At 44.7% G+C, this 21,798-nt stretch overlaps 1 protein-coding gene across 1 annotated transcript in view; it reads left to right on the forward strand.

The window, feature by feature from the left end:
- Nucleotides 1-10,959: 10,959 nt before the first annotated feature.
- grm2a (glutamate receptor, metabotropic 2a) overlaps nucleotides 10,960-21,798 on the forward strand; it is a gene marked incomplete at both ends in the record, with an annotated part of 69,909 nt that continues 59,070 nt past the window's right edge. Inside the window, one exon of the mRNA XM_084167984.1 lies at nucleotides 10,960-11,487. Within this exon, the coding sequence (XP_084024110.1) occupies nucleotides 10,960-11,487 (528 nt within the window). The remainder of the gene's footprint in view (nucleotides 11,488-21,798) is intronic.

The raw sequence follows: 21,798 nt of genomic DNA on the forward strand, positions 1-21,798 counted from the left end.
AAAGATAGGGAAGAGAGGGGAGATGGCTCCATGGTAGAATAGAGGAAGAAATGAGGCTGGGTGCTCTTTGAAGTTTACAGTTAACCCAATTTAGGGCGAGGAAATCATTGTAAGCCTGTCGACCGTAAAGAAGACATCCCGTTATGGCCATTGTCCTTTGCTTTGCTACAGGGTATTGTATACATGGTTTGTTGTGGCTCCTATAAGTACTGTACATTAGACCACATTATGTAAAGTGAGTGTGTTGTTCTTCCTTATGGCTAGTTTGGCTGGTAAAATGCACGTCTGCACATTAGGTAAACCACAGGTCAAATTATCGAATTGTCTTGAGACCCCTTACATACCTCCACCTTGTAAAAAACAAAATAATAGTCGATAACAAATCTCCATTGTAATGCTGCATACTGTATATCCTCCTGTTGTTTTACCAAGGCGATTCCTTCCCAACCAAATACTAGAGACTTTTTTACATGTATGAGTAGTTTAATATTTTGCCTTAGAATATAATTTATAAAACATTAATTTAACAACATTGTTCAAATGCCCTCCTCAAAAATGCACTGTATCGTGATGTTCTGTATGGCTTTTTGAAGAGAGGGAACTTTTGGGAAGAAAAGGGAATGATATATCAGTTTAAGTGGGAAATATCAGGTCTGTACAGTATCAAATTAGGTTTGCTTTGGAATTCCTCTTCCAAACAGGGGATATGTGAAAGAATAGGAGTGTCAGAAAGAGAAAGAAGGATGAAAGAAAGAGAGAGTGTGTCCCGCTTGGGAGATAGCGGCCTCTCCTGGGAGTTGAATTGGATGAGAAAAGAGAGACAGTTTAGGAATCTTTCTCTCTCTCTCTCTATATATATATATATATATATTAGGGCAACAATTGGGTATTCTCTGTCTCACTGTACTTAACACCCTCCTGGAAAAACACTGGGTGAATATGTTTGGGGAACTGTTGTCTCCGGTTGCTACTGTATATTCAGTCAGGCAGGGGTTGTGCAGAGGTACGGTACATTTTTGCTGTGACATCCCCACTCTCATTTGGTGTTGGAGAAAAAAGACCTGTCAGCCCACAAAACGCAGAAATAACATTGAGGGTTAGGGTGTATTGGTGAATTAAATATATAATGGTTGGTTATTTGTGATTTATCTGTGAATTACACATAGAGTAAAACACCTGACAAATGGCAATAATGTGTGAAATAGAGCCATACAGATGTAGGATCTAGTTTGTTACAGCAGAAAAATAATCCTGCAGCAACAGGAAATGTGAATTATTATGTGTATTATAATTCATGGACATTTTTGTAGTGGTTGATACATCTTTCGTAAGAGAAAATCAAGTCTGAAATGTCAAAGTGCAAATTACAAACTTCAGAACCCTTTTGCAGTGAGTGAGAAGATGCAATGAGAAGATGGGGCCAGTTTACAGCAGGCTTCCTTCCCAGTGCTCCCACAAGACCTTACTCCATGGTCAGATTGGCCCACATGTCCTCTCCTCGCCCATCTCCCATCTCCTCTCTACCCTTCATGTCTCCTGACAAGTTTCCATGGAAACAAAAGGTAGCGAGAGGGGCCCTAATGAGTGGGAGAATGTGTGTTGGTAAGATGAGCACCTATATCTCTGAGTGGACATGCACACGCATGCACACAAATACACCAACCATAGGAATGCGTACACAAACACACACACACACACACACACACACACCCACGCGTGCACACAATGATTGAAACACTGCATTTTTAGTTTTCATTTCAGAGAATGGTACTTAATTTAGGTAGTAAATATCCTGTGCCTTACAGAGCCGTATATATCAGAGCCGATGGCCATAGTGAGTGCCTCAATCCAATATCTTTCTCCCAGACCCTCAAAACAAAGAATGGGAAACACTTGTTTATTGAAGATTCCACATACTCAAGAGAAAATGGAGAAATCCAAAACAAAATCAGTACAAAGCCTGACTGCCTTTTTTATGACTCATTTTCATAATTTCTAGTCGATATGATTAATTACGGCTGGAGATCTCTCAGTGAGCTGGTTTGACTGGCAGAGGCAGCTAGCGGCAGTGGATAAGGCAGATGATACTGGCTTAATATCCTGCTCCGATAAACTGCTCCCTCCCTCCCCTTCCTCTGTAGTGTGGCTAATTAAGCCCTGGGGAGGACAGAGGAGAAGAGTGACATGATACTAGGAACCACAGACCTGCTGCTGCACCTCCTCTGGACCCATCAATTTTTTATTTAACCTTTATTTTGACAGGGAGTCATGCTGAGACCAAGGTCTCTTTTACAGATGAGCCCTGTGTACACATCAATACACATCAATAAACACTATACATCAATATTCACATCAATACACGAAAAGCAAAACACAATCATATAAAAATTAAAACATTCTTCAGTAAAAAGGTCTGAATTTCCATAGAGGCACCAACTCTTCCAATTTTAGAGAGCTTTGGAGATTATTCCACAATTAAGGTGCAAAAAAACTAAAAGCAGATTTACCTAACTCAGTGGAGATGGAAGGGATCTCCAGAGCTAGCCATCCCATAGACCGGTTTTGGTAGCTCATACTGTAGGTTAACAATGAAGTAAGGCACAGCAGAAGTTTATGCAAGAGGGCTTTATAAACAAAAATAGTGCATCGATCTACGAGACTTCAAAGAGGGCCAGCCTACTGTCTGATACAGAAAGCAATGATGTGTACTGAACCTGTCCATCCATCTCTATAGGGTCCACTCTGGGTCCTGGTCCTCACTCGGCTCCACACCCAGGACCCTGATGCTCTACAGGGGCTACCTCCCAAATGCCACCCTATTCCCTAGTGGACTACTTTTGGCCAGGGTCCATAGGGCTCCTACGCCATTTGGGATGCAATCTGTCTCTGGCTCCCTACTGACCAGAGGGGAGGGTCAGTGGACATTAGGATATGGTTCAGCATGATCAACCAGTTCACCTTTGAGTGGAATTGGAGTAACGTGTTAGTAATTATTTAGTAGTGATATACTGTATGTTGATATGACAAATTATATTCAGTTCCAGTTTACATGAGGGCTTCACTGTGTTGTTTTATGCTGTGCATGTGTGCAGTGCTTAGTTAAGTTTATTTGTATGCAGTCCTGGTTTTCATTGGTTTCAGTTGGAAAAAATTTAATAAACCGAAACAAAGCTGTGATTGAGTAAACACAATGTCATTGTGGTATTGTAAATCCACCACTACAGTAGTTTCCTAATGTAAATGTAGATCATGATATTTATGCAAAATTGTCTCCAGGAAGTATGAATAAGCTTATGGAGTATAATGAAACAGTGTTTAGATACAATCCATCAGGGGAAAATAAGTATTCAGCTACTGCTGCAGGGAGATTTCAACAGCTCCTTTTGAGTGTGTGTATGACAGTGTATTTGTTACAGTGTTCTCCAATGGATACCTTTTGATACAGTTTGTGTGTGCATGTGCATGTGCATCTGTGTGTGTGCCTGCGTGTGTGTGTGCCTGCGTGTAGACTTATCTCCCTGCAATGAGAGACACGAGGCCAGAGAGGAAACTAGATGGAGAGAGGGAAAGAGAGAGAGGAAGAGTAGAAAGGGAGAGACAGAGAGAGTTTCACATCAGAACAGTAACATGGTACCTCAGGCACGGAGGAAGACGGAGACAAACACACACTATTCCAAAGGAAGCCATTCACCATGGGGGAGTGATTTGGTAGGTCACTAGGGAGCTGCTTAGGAACTCAGACATGACAAAGCTCTCTGGAGGATCCAGCCAGCGCCCTCAGTACACAGTGTTCTCACTCACATCACACACCCTAAATCTGTGTGTTCTACACCTGTGCAAAGAAACAAGATCACAATCTCTACCCATATACAGTACTAGATATAAAACCAAGGATTTCTGTGACATCCTACATCAGTATGTTTGGTGGTGTTTCCTATTTTACTGTTCATCTGTGTTCAGCCAGACAGCTACAGTAAAAGTGTAATCACATCCTGGCTATGTAACATATGATTATGTCACATTATCCTGTAATATGACTTGACAGACTCTCAGCGCACATGTTACCGTCCATGGGCAGTTTTCCTCTTATGTCGTTCACTGACAGACCTTAGAGAGCTATTTACCGTTTTATTTTATCGCTTTGGTACTATTTTCACAATTATGTCGTACATTTTCACAAATCTTAGTACAAAACTCCAAACAGGTCACACTTGTAACACAGCCAGTCTTTCATTCAAAACCTGTCATTGTGCATTCATTTGGATCGTAAACATCTCTCACCACACAACCATTGATTCAAAATATGAGTTTATTGTGAAATGTAATGACAACATGGTTTTAATCACCAAACACAACATAATGATTTCTTTTCAATTTAGTCGTTTTCACTACCAGTTAATCCAATAGCAAACAATGCAAGATATGTGTTTCAAATCACCCTTAGAAGTGGTGAAAGTAATAAATTACAGTAGATTACACAGTTTTCACATTAGGCAATACACTTACATTACCCCACAAAATTGACAGAAAATCTATAATTGCCATAATATCTATCCAATGTGTAATCTAAGATGTGATCAATGAAGACATCCTCTACAATCATTAATGCAAATGTTTTTGGGGGATATACTTGCAACATAGGTGTACTGTCTGTAATCAAATGTAAGAAATTAAATGAAGGAAATTAAATGAAGGAAAATAAAACATAACATTTAGCACACATTAATTTGCATTAAGCCTGTCTTGAGTATTTCGCCATAAATTCACATCCACATCACAGTGAATGTCCTCATTGTTCATCTATATTTTTCATAGCTGTCTATTTACCACCACAAACCAATGCTGGCATTAAGATTGCTCTGAATGAGTTGTACAAGGCCATTAATCAACAGGAAAACGCTCATCCAGATGCAGCGCTCCTAGTGGCCGGGGACTTTAATGCAGGGAAACTTAAATCCGTTCTACCTAATTTCTACCAGCATGTTAAATGTGCAACCAGAGGGAAAAAAACTCTAGACCACCTTTACTCCACACACAGAGACGCATACAAAGCTCTCCCTCGCCCTCCATTTGGCAAATCTGACCATAACTCTATCCTCCTGATTCCTGCTTATAAGCAAAAACTGAAGCAGGAAGCACCAGTGATTCGGTTAATAAAAAAGTGGTCAGATGACGCAGATGCTAAGCTACAGGACTGTTTTGCTAGCACAGACTGGAACATGTTCCGGGATTCTTCAGACAGCATTGAGGAGTACACCACATCAGTCACTGGCTTCATCAATAAGTGCATCGATTATGTCGTCCCCACAGTGACCGTACGTACATACCCCAACCAGAAGCCATGGATTACAGGAAACATCCGCACTGAGCTAAAGGGTAGAGCTGCCGCTTTCAAGGAACGGGACTCTAACCCGGACGCTTATAAGAAATCCCGCTATGACCTCCGACGAACCATCAAACAGGCAAAGAGTCAATACAGGTCTAAGATTGAATCATACTACACTGGCTCTGACGCTCGTCGGATGTGGCAGGGCTTGAAAACTATTACAGACTACAAAGTGAAGCACAGCCGCGAGCTGCCCAGTGACACAAGCCTACCAGACGAGCTAAACCACTTCTATGCTCGCTTCGAGGCAAGCAACACTGAAGCATGCATGAGAGCACCAGCTGTTCCGGATGACTATGTGATCACGCTCTCCGTAGCCGATGTGAGTAAGACTTTTAAGCAGGTCAACATTCACAAGGCCGCAGGGCCAGACGGATTACCAGGACGTGTACTCCGAGCATGTGCTGACCAACTGGCAAGTGTCTTCACTGACATTTTCAACATGTCCCTGACTGAGTCTGTAATACCAACATGTTTCAAGCAGACCACCATAGTCCCCGTGCCCAAGAACTCTAAGATAACCTGCCTAAATGACTACCGACCCGTAGCACTGACGTCTGTAGCCATGAAGTGCTTTGAAAGACTGGTCATGGCTCACATCAACAGCATAATCCCAGAAACCCTAGACCCACTCCAATTTGCATACCGCCCCAACAGATCCACAGATGATGCAATCTCTATTTCACTCCACACTGCCCTTTCCCACCTGGACAAGAGGAACACTTACGTGAGAATGCTATTCATTGACTACAGCTCAGCATTCAACACCATAGTGCCCTCTAAGCTCATCACTAAGCTAAGGATCCTGGGACTAAACACCTCCCTCTGCAACTGGATCCTGGACTTCCTGACGGGCCGCCCCCAGGTGGTAAGGGTAGGTAACAACACATCTGCCACACTGATCCTCAACACGGGGGCCCCTCAGGGGTGCGTGCTCAGTCCCCTCCTGTACTCTCTGTTCACCCATGACTGCATGGCCAGGCACGACTCCAACACCATCATTAAGTTTGCCGACGACACAACAGTGGTAGGCCTGATCACCGACAACGATGAGACAGCCTATAGGGAGGAGGTCAGAGATCTGGCCGTGTGGTGCCAGGACAACAACCTCTCCCTCAACGTGACCAAGACAAAGGAGATGATTGTGGACTACAGGAAAAAAAAGAGGACTGAGCACGCCCCCATTCTCATCGACGGGGCTGTAGTGGAACAGGTTGAGAGCTTCAAGTTCCTTGGTGTCCACATCACCAACGAACTATCATGGTCCAAACACACCAAGACAGTCGTGAAGAGGGCACAACAAAGCCTATTCCCCCTCAGGAGACTAAAAAGATTTGGCATGGGTCCTCAGATCCTCAAAAAATTCTACAGCTGCACCATCGAGAGCATCCTGACTGGTTGCATCACCGCCTGGTATGGCAACTGCTTGGCCTCTGACCGCAAGGCACTACAGAGGGTAGTGCGTACGGCCCAGTACATCACTGGGGCAAAGCTCCCTGCCATCCAGGACCTCTATACCAGGCGGTGTCAGAGGAAGGCCCTCAAAATTGTCAAAGACTCCAGCCACCCTAGTCATAGACTGTTCTCTCTGCTACCGCACGGCAAGCGGTACCGGAGTGCCAAGTCTAGGTCCAAAAGACTTCTCAACAGCTTCTACCCCCAAGCCATAAGACTCCTGAACAGCTAATCATGGCTACCCGGACTATTTGCACTGCCCCCCCACCCCATCCTTTTTACGCTGCTGCTACTCTGTTAAGTATTTATGCATAGTCACTTTAACTCTACCCACATGTACATATTACCTCAACTACCTCAACTAGCCGGTGCCCCCGCACATTGACTCTGCAACGGTACCCCCCTGTATATATAGCCTCCCTACTGTCACTTTATTTTACTGTATATATAGCCTCCCTACTGTCACTTTATTTTACTTCTGCTCTTTTTTTCTCAACACTTTTTTTGTTGTTGTTTTATTCTTACTTTTTTTGTTTAAAATAAATGCACTGTTGGTTAAGGGCTGTAAGTAAGCATTTCACTGTAATGTCTGCACCTGTTGTATTCGGCGCATGTGACCAATAAAATTTGATTTGATTTGATTTGATTTGCACCTTAGGAAAAACCTTTTGGCATGGCGAATCCAAGCTTGACGTTGGTCTGCATTGATGTCGTCGGATGCCTCATCCCTGGCCAGAAGGAGGGTGGCACGCTCATGGGGATGGCGATCATACACCTTCCACCTCCATGCTGAAACAATATCCTCAATAGGGTTGAGGAAAGGAGAGTATGGGGGCAGGTATAGGGTCACGAATCGGGGATGGGCCCGAAACCATGCCTCAACCACCTCTGCATGGTGGAACCTGAGATTGACCCACATAATGACATAGGTGACCTCTTCACCTTGAAAGAACTGCTCAATTTACTTGAGAAACACAATGGCGTGTGCAGCGTTGTAGGATCCAAGTAATGGCCTACATCCTGCCACACCATCTTCAGAAATAGCTGCGCACATGGAGATGTTTCCCCCATGTTGTCCAGGCACTTGGATGGTCACCCGATGAGGTTCCGCCCACGGTGCCGAGTTTTGGCCAGGTTGAAGCCAGCTTCATCAACAAAGATATACTTGTGATGGTTCACAGCAGCATCAAGCACCATCACCCTTTAAAAATATATTTTGGTTAGTTATTTTTACAGTATAGTTCCAATATGATATTGTGAAGTAGCATGTGCATCAAATAGTAACAGTAATACAGTACAGTGCATTCGGAAGTATTCAGACCCCTTGACTTTTTCCAAATGTTGTTACATTACTGCTTTATTCTACATTTGATTAAATTGTTGTTTTTCCTTATCAATCTACACACGATACCCCATAATGACAAAGCAAAAGCAGGTTTTTATACATTTTTGCAAATGTATAAAATAAAATAAAGGGGAAATATCACATTTACATAAGTATTCAGACCCTTTACTCAGTACTTTGTTGAAGCGCCTTTTGCAGCGATTACAGCCTTGAGTCTTCTTGGGTATGAAGCTACAAGCTTAGCACACCTGTATTTGGGGAGTTTCTCCCATTCTTCTCTGCAGATCCTCTCAAGCTCTGTCATGTTGGACAGGGAGCGTCACTGCACAGCTATTTTCAGGTCTCTCCAGAGATGTTCGATCGGGTTCAAGTCCGGGCTCTGGCTGGGCCACTCAAGGACATTCAGAGACTTGTCCCGAAGCTACTCCTGCGTTGTCTTGGCTGTGTGCTTAGGGTCATTGTCCTGTTGGAAGGTGAAGTTTCACCCCAGTCTGAGGTCCTGAGCGGTCTGGAGCAGCTTTTCATCAAGGATCTCTCTGTACTTTGCTCCGTTCATCTTTCCCTCGATCCTGAATAGTCTCCAAGTCCCCGCCGCTGAAAAACATCCCCACAGCATGATGCTGCCACCACCATGCTTCACATTTTACATTTACATTTTAGTCATTTAGCAGACGCTCTTATCCAGAGCGACTTACAGTTAGTGAATACATATTTTTTTTAATGCTGGCCCCCCGTGGGAATCGAACCCACAACCCTGGCGTTGCAAACGCCATGCTCTATCAACTGAGCTACATCCCTGCCGGCCATTCCCTCCCCTACCCTGGACGACGCTGGGCCAATTGTGCGCCGCCCATGAGTCTCCCGGTCGCGGCCGGCTGCGACAGAGCCTGGATTCGAACAAAGGATCTCTAGTGGCACAGTTAGCACTGCGATGCAGTGCCTTAGACCACTGCGCCACTTCACCATAGGGATGGTACCAGGTTTCCTCCAGAAGTGACGTTTGGCATTCAGGCCAAAGAGTGCAATCTTGGTTTGGCCAGAGGTGGATGAACGTAGTGCCCTCGTTTGGGTGTAGGGTCTGAACAGAGCCTGAAGGTAAGGAGGTGCCGTTCCCCTCACAGCTCCGTAGGCAAGCACCATGGTTTTGTAGTAGATGCGAGCTTCAACTGGAAGCCAGAGGAGTGTGCGGAGGAGCAGGGTGACATGAGAGAACTTAGGAAGGTTGAACACCAGACGGGCTGCAGCATTCTGGATAAGTTGTAGGGGTTTAATGGCACAGGCAGGGAGCGCAGCCAACAGCGAGGTGCAGTAATCCAGACGGGAGATGACAAGTGCCTGGATTAGGACCTGTGCCGCTTTCTGTGTAAGGTAGGGTCGTACTCTGCGAATGTTGTAGAGCATGAACCTAGCCTATCGCCCGGGATCCAAGAATCAGAAAGCAGACGCTCTGTCCCGTCAACACAATGTCTCTAACGAGGAGAGGGACTCCGAGCCCATCATCCCCAGCTCCCGCATTGTGGCTCCCGTGGTTTGGAGTATTGAGACCAAGGTACGACAAGCCCAGACCCGAAAAGCTGACCCTGGGGAGGGGGTCCCACTAACAGACTTTATGTTCCGGGATCAGCCCGTTCTCGAGTACTACAATGGGGACACTCCTCTAAATTAACTGGGCATCCAGGGGTTAATCGGACACTGGAGTTCCTGAGGCGGAAATTCTGGTGGCCCAACATGATTGAGGATGTGAGATCCTTCGTTGCGGCTTGTTCCACCTGTGTCCAAAGCAAGTCCTCACGACAGCGACCGGCTGGGTTGCTCCAACCTCTGCTCATCCCCAGCCGGCCCTGGTCCCACATGTCCATAGACTTTATCACAGGGTTACCTCCATCCCAAGGGCTCACCACTATCCTGGTGGTCGTCGATCGGTTCTCCAATGTCACCCATTTTATCGCCTTACCCAAGTTGCCCTGGGCGAAGGAGACAGCTGATCTCATGATTACCCATGTCTTGACTACACGGACTTCCCCAGGACATTGTCTCGGATCGTGGGCCCCAGTTCGTCGCACGGTATTGGAAAGACTTCTGCTCCCTGTTGGGGGCGTCGGTGAGTCTCTCATCGGGGTTCCACCCGCAGTCAAATGGGCAAACTGAGCAGGGCCAACGAGGAGCTGGAGAAGTTCCTACGCTGTTTCGTCTCCACTCAGTCCATCAACTAGAGCAAGTTCCTCATCTGGGCTGAATATGCTCATAACACACTGCCGAACTCGTCCACTGGACTGTCGCCGTTCGAGTGTCAGTGTGACCAGACCTTCTCCAATTTGAGTACCCCTGCACTAGTCTATGTAGTGTTGTATATGTGTAACTATTAGAAATGTTCTCTTATCACTTTTATTTCAATGTGTCATTATCCAGTGAAGATCCCTACTTCCACATCAGTTATTATCACAAATTTTGATGGAACAATACAACACAAATTTTACTGTCTCGTAAAGATGATATATATTTGTTGGAAATGAGATGTGTGTGTGTCTGTAAGACAAAGGTCTCATTGTGTTGTAGCATTGACTGACTCCTCCTCTGTTTGATCCTCAGGCTGGAATCAACAGAACCTTAAAGACAGGACAAAAAATCTGGCGCTTTGAGATCTGGTGCCACCGTGCCACGCTTCTTTCTTCCTTGCTAGCGTACTGTACCCTTCCCAGCTCCAGAGACAGAGAAAACCACAGGAAGAGAAGCACCAGACAGCAGTGACCTGACTCACCCAGGGCCCAGGGACATGTCACCGGGGAGGTCCCCTTGGTTGGGGCTGCGCCCCCTGCCTCGACCCCTCCACCTCTCCCACCTCTGCCTGCTGTGTGTGTGTATGTACCTCCTGGCCCAGGCCCCACTGGGTCTCTCTATGTCAGGTTACAACACGGACAGCAAGAGAGAGATCACAGTGGATGGGGACCTGATCATAGGGGGGCTGTTCCCTGTGCACCAGAAGGGCGAGGGGCCTGAGGACTGTGGGAAGATCAACGCTCAGAGAGGGATTCAGAGACTGGAGGCCATGTTGCTAGCTCTGGACGAGATCAACAAGGACGAGCGCCTGCTGCCGGGGATACGGCTGGGAGCCCACATTCTGGACACCTGCTCTAAGGACACCTACGCCCTGGAACAGAGCCTGGAGTTTGTCCGTGCCTCCCTCACCAAGGTGGACGACAGCGAGTACACCTGCCCTGATGGCTCCTACGCCGTCCATGACGACGTCCCTCTGGCCATCTCTGGGGTGATAGGAGGCTCATACAGCGATGTCTCCATACAGGTACAGCACTGACTCTATACACACACACACACACACACACCTCACATGCAACCTGTAATATGCAATTAATATGACAGTCTATTAAACTGAATATCTGACTACATAAAGATAATTTAGCAATATGCAATAGACTATAGTTGAGTTAAAGTAATAGAAAGGTCAAGAAAGGTCTGAGAATGGTCTATATCAAAGGCAGATATTTAATATCATTCTAAAATTAATGATAACATTATTCAAGACATAAAGCTTAAGTTACAAGACAATACTAGCATTACAATACATTATTGTAGGCATGATCAGAGAGGGGGAGAGAGAGAGAGAAGTCATAGCCTGAAAGGGAAAAAGAGTATCTCACCAGCGCAGGTCAGGAACAAAGAGAAAGAGACAATGAATTTGAGACCCCTTTAAACATCTGAGTTTGTTTGGATTCAAAATCTGAGTTGTTGACCAATAGTATTAATGTAAAGTTAACCTCCAATCAGATATCAGACCTACAGTATGTTATCACAACAGAACCTCTGCTTCACATAATTGGGGTTGGAGAGCAACACAGAGAAGGCTAAATTCCTGAGTATACAATAAAAGTGGAAACAGTCACTTCAGGATCTGGGCCACCTTACATAATCCTCCCTTCAACACATCTGATTCTAGATCAGGCAGAAGTGTTCACAACCGGACTGCCAGCACTGTAGTCACTGTAGACAATCTTCAGACCAGTAGTCCATGGACCTAGCAGCATCAATTCAGGAGTGTCCTTTTGGCGGGTAGCATTGTCTTCTGCTTTAGACATGCAAATGTACTGAGGTAGCACCATCCTGCAAGCTAGTAAGGAATGCTCCATTCTTTGTAAGAGTGAAACAAAGAGACTGAAGGGACACTAAAACATCACAGATTCATTCAACATTTAAATAAAAATGTTATCTGATTGGATTGGTCAATAGCAACTTCAGATGTGGTTTTATCAAGATGATCAGAGATCACCGCATTATTAAATATAGTATATTTTAAATTAATATTAATATCCCTTGGAGAGAAAATGGATTGGCCTTGAAAATGAGAAAATAACCAGAACTTTGAAATAATCAAGAACAATTCTTGAAGTTAAATCAAAACAACTTTCAAGCAACTCAAAATATAAATACAATTATAGGGTTTCACAAGCAATTTAAAATTTGGAAATTAAGTGTTGCATCTCAATTTACAGCACCCAACATTAGCATACCAATGGGGAAGGCTCTAATGCCATTTTGTGAGAAACAAGGCAATGACCTTTTTAGGACATTCTCAGGACTTTCATTGCATTAGTCTTTAACACGTCACATGATGATCCCAATTGAACGTTCTCTGGGGGACCTTTGTCTAGTTCCCTGTCAGTTCCCAGGACGTCACTGAGGACCATGTTAGGACCTTTTTAGGACATTCTCAGGACTTTCATTTGACTAGTCCTTAGGAAGTCGCGTGATGGTCCTAAGGGAACGTTCTCTGGGGGACCTTTGTCTAGTTCCCTGTAAGTTCCCAGGACTTTCATTTTACTAGTCCTTAGGATGTCGCATGATGGTCCCAAGGGAACGTTGTCTGGGGGACCTTTTAATAGTTCCCGGTTTGACCCTGTGACATTTTTAGGAGATTCTTGGGGCATTGTGTCATGGTCCTCTTTTTATTTTTTTATTTTATTTAACCTTTATTTAACTAGGCAAGTCAGTTAAGAACAAATTCTTATTTACAATGACGGCCTACACTGGCCAAACCTGGACGATGCTGAGCCAATTGTGCGCCGCCCTATGGGACTCCCAATCACGGCCGGTTGTGACACAGCCTGGAATCGAATCAGGGGGTCTGTAGTGACGCCTCAAGCACTGAGGAAATGGTCGCCTCTGAAGGTCACCTGAACGTTTTTGGGACATTGTGTCATGGTCCCCTGGAGGTTTTGTCTAATTTCCTGTTTGGGACACAAAAAAGTCCTAAAAACGTATTTGGGAAACTGAGAACTAGACAAAAACCTCCAAGGGACCATGACACGATGTCCCAAGAACATCCTAAAAATGTCCTCGGGGATGTCCCCGGGACCAACCGGGAACTAGATAAAACCTCAAGTGGACCATGACACAACGTCCTGACGACTTCAGGCGACCATTTCGTGACATCCCAGGGACGTCCTAACGACTCATTATTGTTTGCATGGACATTCGCAAAAGTCACCTATATAGATGTCACAAATGGATATAGAAACCATTGAGTTGTAAAGGAAGAATGAGTTAACACATCATCGTCAAATAATCAATATCCTAAGTTTTAGGAGAACGCTCCCAATCTACCCTATGCTGCAAGTAGAATTGTAATGGTCGGCCCCTCCCTAAATCCCATCATCTCTGCATAGTATGACTGCTTCTGTGACAAGAGTTACAGAACCTAACTGGATAGTTGGTCCTACTCTGTGGGCCGGCAGGCTGCCTGAAATGTGCAGGAGGATTTCCTCTGCCAAGATTCCAAGAGTGCCTAACCGTATGCCATTCTTTCGGTTGAATGCATTCAGTTGTGCAACTGACTAGATATCCCCTTTCCTTTCCTTTCCTTTCCTTTCCCTTTTACAGAAATCACAACAATGCTTTGTGGGCTGTTTGTACCTGTCCTAATAGCTGCAATAGGGGCTGTTTCAGTAGCTTGGCTCGCTCACAAACTGGAGAGCAGCGTGGATGCTCACACCACACCCATAGGTGGGACTGACTGTGCGACAAACCCGCTATCTGTATCCGAGTCAGACAAGTAGTTTTGGAGCATATTTGTGCTCTTTTCTAACAAATCTCGCTGCGCGTCATGTAGAAATGTCCTAGTCAGATCATGCTCTTTTTTTGCATGCTTAAAGTTCTGACTGCAACTGCTCTATTTTGCGCTCTGATGTCCCTTTTATTGTCAGATAGGTGCAGTGAAATGTGTTGTTTTTACAGGGTCAGCCATAGTAATACGGCACCCCTGGAGCAAATTAGGGTTAAGTGCCTTGCTTAAGGATACATTGACAGATTATTCACCTTGTCGGATCGGGTATTCGAACCAGCGACCTTTCGGTAACTGGTTTAACACTCTAACCGCTAAGCTACTTGCCGCCCCACAGTGGTATCACAGTGCTATCAAGCATGTTCACACCTAGTTTGCTGTGTCGCAATTTGTTTTTGCCAAGTAAAAATACAGCAAGCTCTAGAATTAACATCCTCTTAGATGTTTGTTTTTTGCATGCCAATATATTGCCAGTACTGAAAAATGTAATCCCTAGTCAAATCGAATGTGAGAATTTTCTTGCCTTTTTTGATCAAATCATTAATGAGTTGATTGCCATAACTCAAACAGATCGGTTGCTTGCATATTCTCCATCACGCGTGTGTTCGTTATATGTATTGGAATCTTATGGAATAAACTCCAGTTTAGCCCAAATGATCCATTAGATAAATCACGTTGTGGTCACCATGTATTGCAGTGGGGTGATATTTATCATATATGTATTATTATATACAGTATCTCACATGCGACCCATAATAAGACTATGCAATTAATATCATAAAGTCTACTAAACTGAATATCTGACTCCATAAAGATATTTTAGCAATATGCAAGAGACTATAGTTGAGTTTAAGTAATAGAAAGGTCAAGAAAGGTCTGAGAATGGTCTGTCCTAAAATTAATGATAACATTATATAATGCATTAAGCTTAAGTTACAATACTAGCATTACAATACATTATTCTAGGCATGATCAGAGAGGGAGAGAGAGAGAGAGAGAGAAGTCATAGCCTGAGGTGCCCCAAGAGTCCCTGAGGTGGTGAGAGAAAAAGAGAGAGTGAATCTCACCAGCACAGGTCAGGAACAATGAGAAAGAGACAATGAATCTGAGACCCCTTTATAACATCTGTTGACCAATAGTATTACTGTAAAGTTAACCTCCAATCAGATATCAGAGCTACAGGATGTTATCACAACAGAACCTCTGCTTCACAGAGGTGTGACATAATGGGGTTGGAGAGCAACACAGAGAAGGCTGAATTCCTGAGAAGACAATGAAACCTTTCATATAGAGTATAAATTGTCACTTCGGGGGCTAGGCCCACCCTACATACACGCTAATTACCTTTGTTTATGCTGCTCCATTCTATAGACTCATACTTGTATCTTACCTACACTGAGTGGCGCAGTGGTCTAAGGCACTGCATCGCAGTGCTAGCTGTGCCACTAGAGATCCTGGTTCGAATCCAGGCTCTGTCGTAGCCGGCCCCGACCGGGAGACCCAAGGGGTGGCGCACAGTTGTCCAGGGTAGGGGAGGGAATGGCCAGCAGGGATGTAGCTCAGTTGGTAGAGCATGGCGTTTGCAACGCCAGGGTTGTGGGTTCGATTCCCAAGGGGGCCAGTATGAGAAATAAAAAAATAATGTATGCACTCACTAACTGTAAGTCGCTCTGGATAAGAGCGTCTACTAAAATGTAAATGTAAAAACATCTGCTCTTTCCATGACAGACTATCCAGGTGAAAGCTATGATCCCTTATGAATGTAATTTGGTAAATCCACTTCAATCAGTATAGATGAAGGGGAGGAGACAGGTTAAATAATAATTTTAAAGCTTTGAGACAATTTAGACATATTGTTTATGTGTGCAACTCAATATTAGGAAGGTGTTCCTAATGTTCGGTACACTCAGTGTATGGTTGCTGATTATAAGTCCTGAGAGTTTTCTAGATTCTTGCTAAATATACTTTCTGAAAGTGAAATAAGGAGATGTTTTTTCTTCTTCTAACCAAACACTGAATTGCTCCTAGTTTCTAAATGTATCTCCTAGTCTCGGTTTTTGAACAATCCCAACACATGCTAGGTAAATACTGATGCAGCAACTGTTCTGTGAATCTATGTCACTGTCCAGATAGCCGTGTTTTCACTCCATAGAATAGAGCAGGGACACGATGATTGATGATCATATAACTGTCTCTACTTAAACTAAAGTACCGGCAAGCAATTAAGGTGCTTCATGTTTAGTGAGATGTTAACACAGGAGCTTTAATGAGAATGGGTTCCGTACGGCAGATCTGTTTACCTGTTTGCCCATATGCTTAGCTGATTTCTTTTAGAGGAGCTCCTCTCTTCCCTGGTAATTCACACTCCAGCAGTGGGCCTGTCAGATGCAGACACGCTGCAGATGTTGGGTTGAGGAGGACGTGCTGATAGGATGACTAGTGACAGCATGATTACTCTCAGCAGCAGTAACAGTAGCAGAAGTAGCGACTGACTGGTGAGGCAAGGCAAGTTCCTCAAAAGGACGTGATGAAAGGCCTACTAATCGGACCCACGTACAGTGCATTTGGAAAGTATTCAGACCGCTTGACTTTTTCCTGATTTTGTTACGTTACAGCGTTATTCTAAAATGAAATTGCTATTTTTCCTCATCAATCTACACACAATTCCCCATAATGACAAAGCAAAAATGGTATTTTTTTGAATTTTTAGCAAATTTATAACAAAAATAAAACGGGAATATTACATTTACATAACTATTCAGACCCTTTACTCAGTACATTGTTGAAGCACCTTTGGCAGCGATTGCAGCCTCGAGTCTTCTTGGGTATGACGCTACAAGCTTGGCACACCTGTATTTGGGGAGTTTCTCCCATTCTTCTCTGCAGGTCCTCTCAAGCTCTGTCAGGTTGGATGGGGAGCGTCGCTGCGCAGCTATTTTCAGGTCTCTCCAGAGATGTTCGATCGGGTTCAAGGCTCTGGCTGGGCCACTCAAGGACATTCAGAGACTTGTCCCGAAGCCACTCTTGTGTTTTCTTGGCTGTGTGCTTAGGGTCGTTGTCCTGTTGGAAGGTGAACCTTTGCCCCCAGTCTGAGGTCCTGAGCGTTTTGGAACAGGTTTTCATCAAGGATCTCTCTGTACTTTGCTCCGTTCATCTTTCCCTCGATCCTGACTAGTCTCCCAGTCCCTGCCGCTGAAAAACCTCCCCGCAGCATGATGATGCCACCACCATGCTTCACCGTAGGGATGGTGCCAGGTTTCCTCCAGAAGTGACGCTTGGCATTCAGGCCAAAGAGAATCTTGGTTTCATCAGACCAGAGAATCTTGTTTCTCATGGTCTGAGAGTCCTTTAGGTGCCTTTTGGCAAACTCCAAGTGGGCTGTCATGTGCCTTTTACTGAGGAGTGGCTTCTGTCTGGCCACTCTACCATAAAGGCCTGATTGGTGGAGTGCTGCAGAGATGGTTGTCCTTCTCATACCCAAGAGGACTCGAGGCTGTAATTTCTGCCAGAGTCATTATGAGGTATTGTGTGTAGATTGATGAGGGGGGAAAAAAACTATGTAATCAATTTTAGAATAAAGCTGTAAAACACACACAGAGAGAGACAGAGAGACAGAGACAGAGAGATCGAGACAGAGAGACAGAATTGTGGACATAGTCTTAGACACGATCACCTGTATTTACAAACACACACACACACAACTCCGTCCCAGCTCTGTCAGAGGAGCTTCTTTAGCCTAAAATGATACCTCCCCTAATACCATGATCATAGTTACCTTCTGGCTAGCCTACAGTAGTACACCATGCTTATTATCACACACACCACTGCTGAACAAACCTATACCTTCTGGGCAGCCACAGACCACCAGTGGATTTCAATTAGGGTCCAAGGCATTTTTAAACCTGCAAATGGAATCTCTGCAGTCCTTTCTTCCCTCTGCTCTGCTTCATAGGCAGAATGAGTGCTGCTTGGATGAATAATAGAGTGGACCATTCTAGCCAGCGGGAGAGGGTCTGCTTTCTGCATGAGATATAACAGGATAAATGTATTCAATGAAGGTATATAAAAAGCTTGGGAAGGATTGCTCTCTGGGGTGCCTTGGTGAGTGCTACACAGTGCTTAATTTTAGATACTGATGACATCGCGGGGAATCCCCATAGATGAAGGGGTCATTTGAGCATTATTTGTATTCGTTAATCATTCATTTCCCTCTCCTGTCATCAGGCTGTGAGGGGGATCCAGAGACTGTGCAATTCATGCACTGATCTAGCCATCATCTAAACAGACTCCACTACAAGGAGCTAATGTTTAAGTAGAATATATCAGACTGAATACAGCAATGTGCTATTACTATCTCTAATCTAATGTGCTGTGTATTCCTCCAAAACAAACAGAAATACCTAACACAGAGAGAGCTCCTGTGAGGAGGTAGTGAATAGAGAGACTCAAAGGATAGAGAGAGAGGGGATGGAGGGCATGCAAACACAGGCTTGATGAACAAAGTGTGACTTTGGTGGAGGACTGTATCTGGGGCTCCTGTCTCCTCTCAGGGAGCATGCCCTTGTCCTGTGGTAATTTATAGAGCTGTTATTACCAGCCTCTGTTCTCAGGTCTTCCCCAGCTTCACCCACAGTGGATCCACTGAATCTATCGGCGGGTTGAATAGACCCACCTGCCTGCCTGACAATGCCCCCAGCCTTTGGATAAACCTCTTTTGAACCACATGCCCTCTGCCCTGTACTTAGACTACACACAGTCTCAGAGGGTGAAGGGGATAGCCTGGTACCTGATCTGTTTGTGCTGCTGAAGGAGCTCCCTCTCAATCTCTATGTTGTAGTGGTGAACTGGTGGGCCTGTGGGTGTCTTTCTGATGAACTAGACCCAGTCTAGTTGGGCTGATTGAACTTGGCCCGGACCTCTCCACATGGTTCCAGGGAGTGTAAGTCTGCCATCACCTTCATGCCGACACCACTGATTGTGCTTTATAGGGCGTTTTGTTCAGCCTTCCCTTTGTGTGCTGAGCAAACTAGCCCTCAATTATTAAGACTAATCTTCCCTTGTATTGTACTTCCTTTATCGTTCATGTCTTAAGCACTTTGGGTTTGTGGAACAGCGCGTCGCAAACACACTGTACTGTCATCACGATTACGGCTGAGGTAATTCCTACAAAGGCTCACATTGTTGTGCGGACTGCTGAGTATCTGATTCATAGAGACTGATTGATGGTCCCATAAACAATGATTTCCTGTGCTCCTAACAGGCTGTCAGAGTGAGCCAGAGATGATGTTTTTCAGAGATATGCAGGTGGAGTGAGTAATGAGTGTGTGTGGGTGTCTTTCACACTAGCTGCAGGTTCTACTGCTCTGAAGCCTTTGGCTCATCAGCCCCCTCCTCTCCTCTCATGTCTGTCTACCCTGCTCTCCCTGTATAACATCAGACTAGGGGCCTTGTCTGGGCCGTCCGGGTGAACCCCAGGTGGCCACAGAACACCTCACAATTCCCTGGTAAACGTCCCCATCGCCATGAAGATGCAGCAGAACATGGCCGCCGCCACTCGGAGAGTCTGGACTGGTCACAGTGAGAAGGTTGGTGCTGCTGCAGCCTGCCGGTGGAGTTGTTGTTGTGTCCCAGAGTCAGATATGATCTGTGGGTGGATCTAGCCTGGGGCCTGGCCAGTGGGCGTCATGGCATTCCACAGGCACAGATTGAGGTGTCTGTGACGCCATCGGAGGCTCCACACAGGCTTACCCATCTCTTGGGTGCAGCAGGGCTGTTGGGGGATCTGAGCCAGCCTCGTGCTGACAGAGAGAGGCCTACGCTCAGAGAGAAGAGGGGATAGAGGGATTCAAGGCTTTCACCGGTTTCACAGGAACAGCGAAGACAATGATGGATAGATACACTCTGAGTGAACACAGCATTATTCACAAGCCAGTTGACAGCCTAATAGTGCCATCTTAGACAGACTTAAGGGCGCTTTGCAGCCATCTGTAGGTATTGAAATGAGTCAATTGTATGATTTAATGGAATGCTTGTTCTTCACAAACATTTAACCAATTTAGTCTTAATGTATATTTGAATGACATCAGAAATCATTGTGGCTTCTTCATTCATGTGTGAAACTGATGTCAAATACCAGAATATATCTCATTACAGAAAGGATTCCTGCACGTCTACACAACATATGTTAGTGATATACCTACATGTTGCTCTCTTCAAAATGACCCCTATAATTCAGTACTACAAAGGCATTTAACCCCTATTTTACCATTTAAATTGACTGAGAACACATTCACATTAATGACCTGGGGAGTAGTTACAGGGGAGAGGAGATGAATGAGCCAATTGGAAGCTGAGGATGATTAGGTGGCCATGATGGTATGAGGGCCTGATTGGGAATTTAGCCAGGACACCGGGGTTAACACCCCTACTCTTATGATAAGTGCCATGGGATCTTTAGTGACCACAGAGAGTCAGGACACCCATTTAATGTCCCATCCGAAAGACTGCACCCTACATAGGGCAATGGCCCCAATCACTACCCTGGCGCATTGGGATATTGTTTGGGAGGGGGGACCAGAGGAAAGAGTGTCTCCTACTGTCCCCCCAACACCACTTCCATCAGCATCTGGTCTCCCGTCCAGGGACCAACCAGGACCAACCCTGCTTAGCTTCAGATGCAAGCCAGCAGTGGGATGCAGGGTGATATGCTGCTGTGCTGTTTTTACAGACACCAACATTTCAGTGGGTATCAATGAGTAGTTGAGAGTGCTTTAGCACTATTTTTCATCATCAGCCATGCGGGTGCTGTGTGTTAATTAGTGATGCAGTATATTCTACAATTACAGCGAGGAACATTTAGCCTTCGGGCTAGGCTGTAATTAAAGCATCGCAGAGGCTCCAGCAGCGTTACCCTCGACAACAGCCCTGTTAAACATGACTCACTGCTACACAGCAAATTGGCCAGTGTTACCTAGTGTTGATTATTTTTTTTATTTTTTTTACATCTCTAGTATTGATTCAGTAGTTAAATTATTTCTGTAAATAGTTAAATTAACACTCAGTGGTGTAAAATAACCCCAGTGTTGGTGTTAATAACCAGAGTTGAGCGTGATTGTGTCATTTTTACTGTGTAGAGTGAAACACTAAAAGCCACGCCCATCATTATCACATTTCCCAGCATGCTCTATTGCAGGTGGATTTTTAAAAATTGTTTGTTTGAATATCTGGGTTTTTGCATGTACATTGATTAATTAATCTTATGCTACACAAAGATAAATAACATACATGTTTCTAAAGTAATCTAATCTGTTAGTTGACTTATTGCACCCAATACTGAAATGTTTGTTCCAGTTTAGATGGTTTAGGTAGTCTCTTTAGCAATCTTCCAAAACCTGGCAGTAATTCTGAATGTATGTTGCGGGAGAATAAAAAAATCAAATTGTTGGCTATCCCCACTCTGGCTGGATTCCAATAGGAATTACACATAATATTGCAAGCCAACATAATGTGACTTGCAGGCCAGCTGTGGCCTGTAAACCA

The sequence above is a fragment of the Coregonus lavaretus genome (genome assembly GCF_964263955.1).
Source record: "Coregonus lavaretus genome assembly, chromosome: 8".
NCBI classification, from domain to species: domain Eukaryota; kingdom Metazoa; phylum Chordata; class Actinopteri; order Salmoniformes; family Salmonidae; genus Coregonus; species Coregonus lavaretus.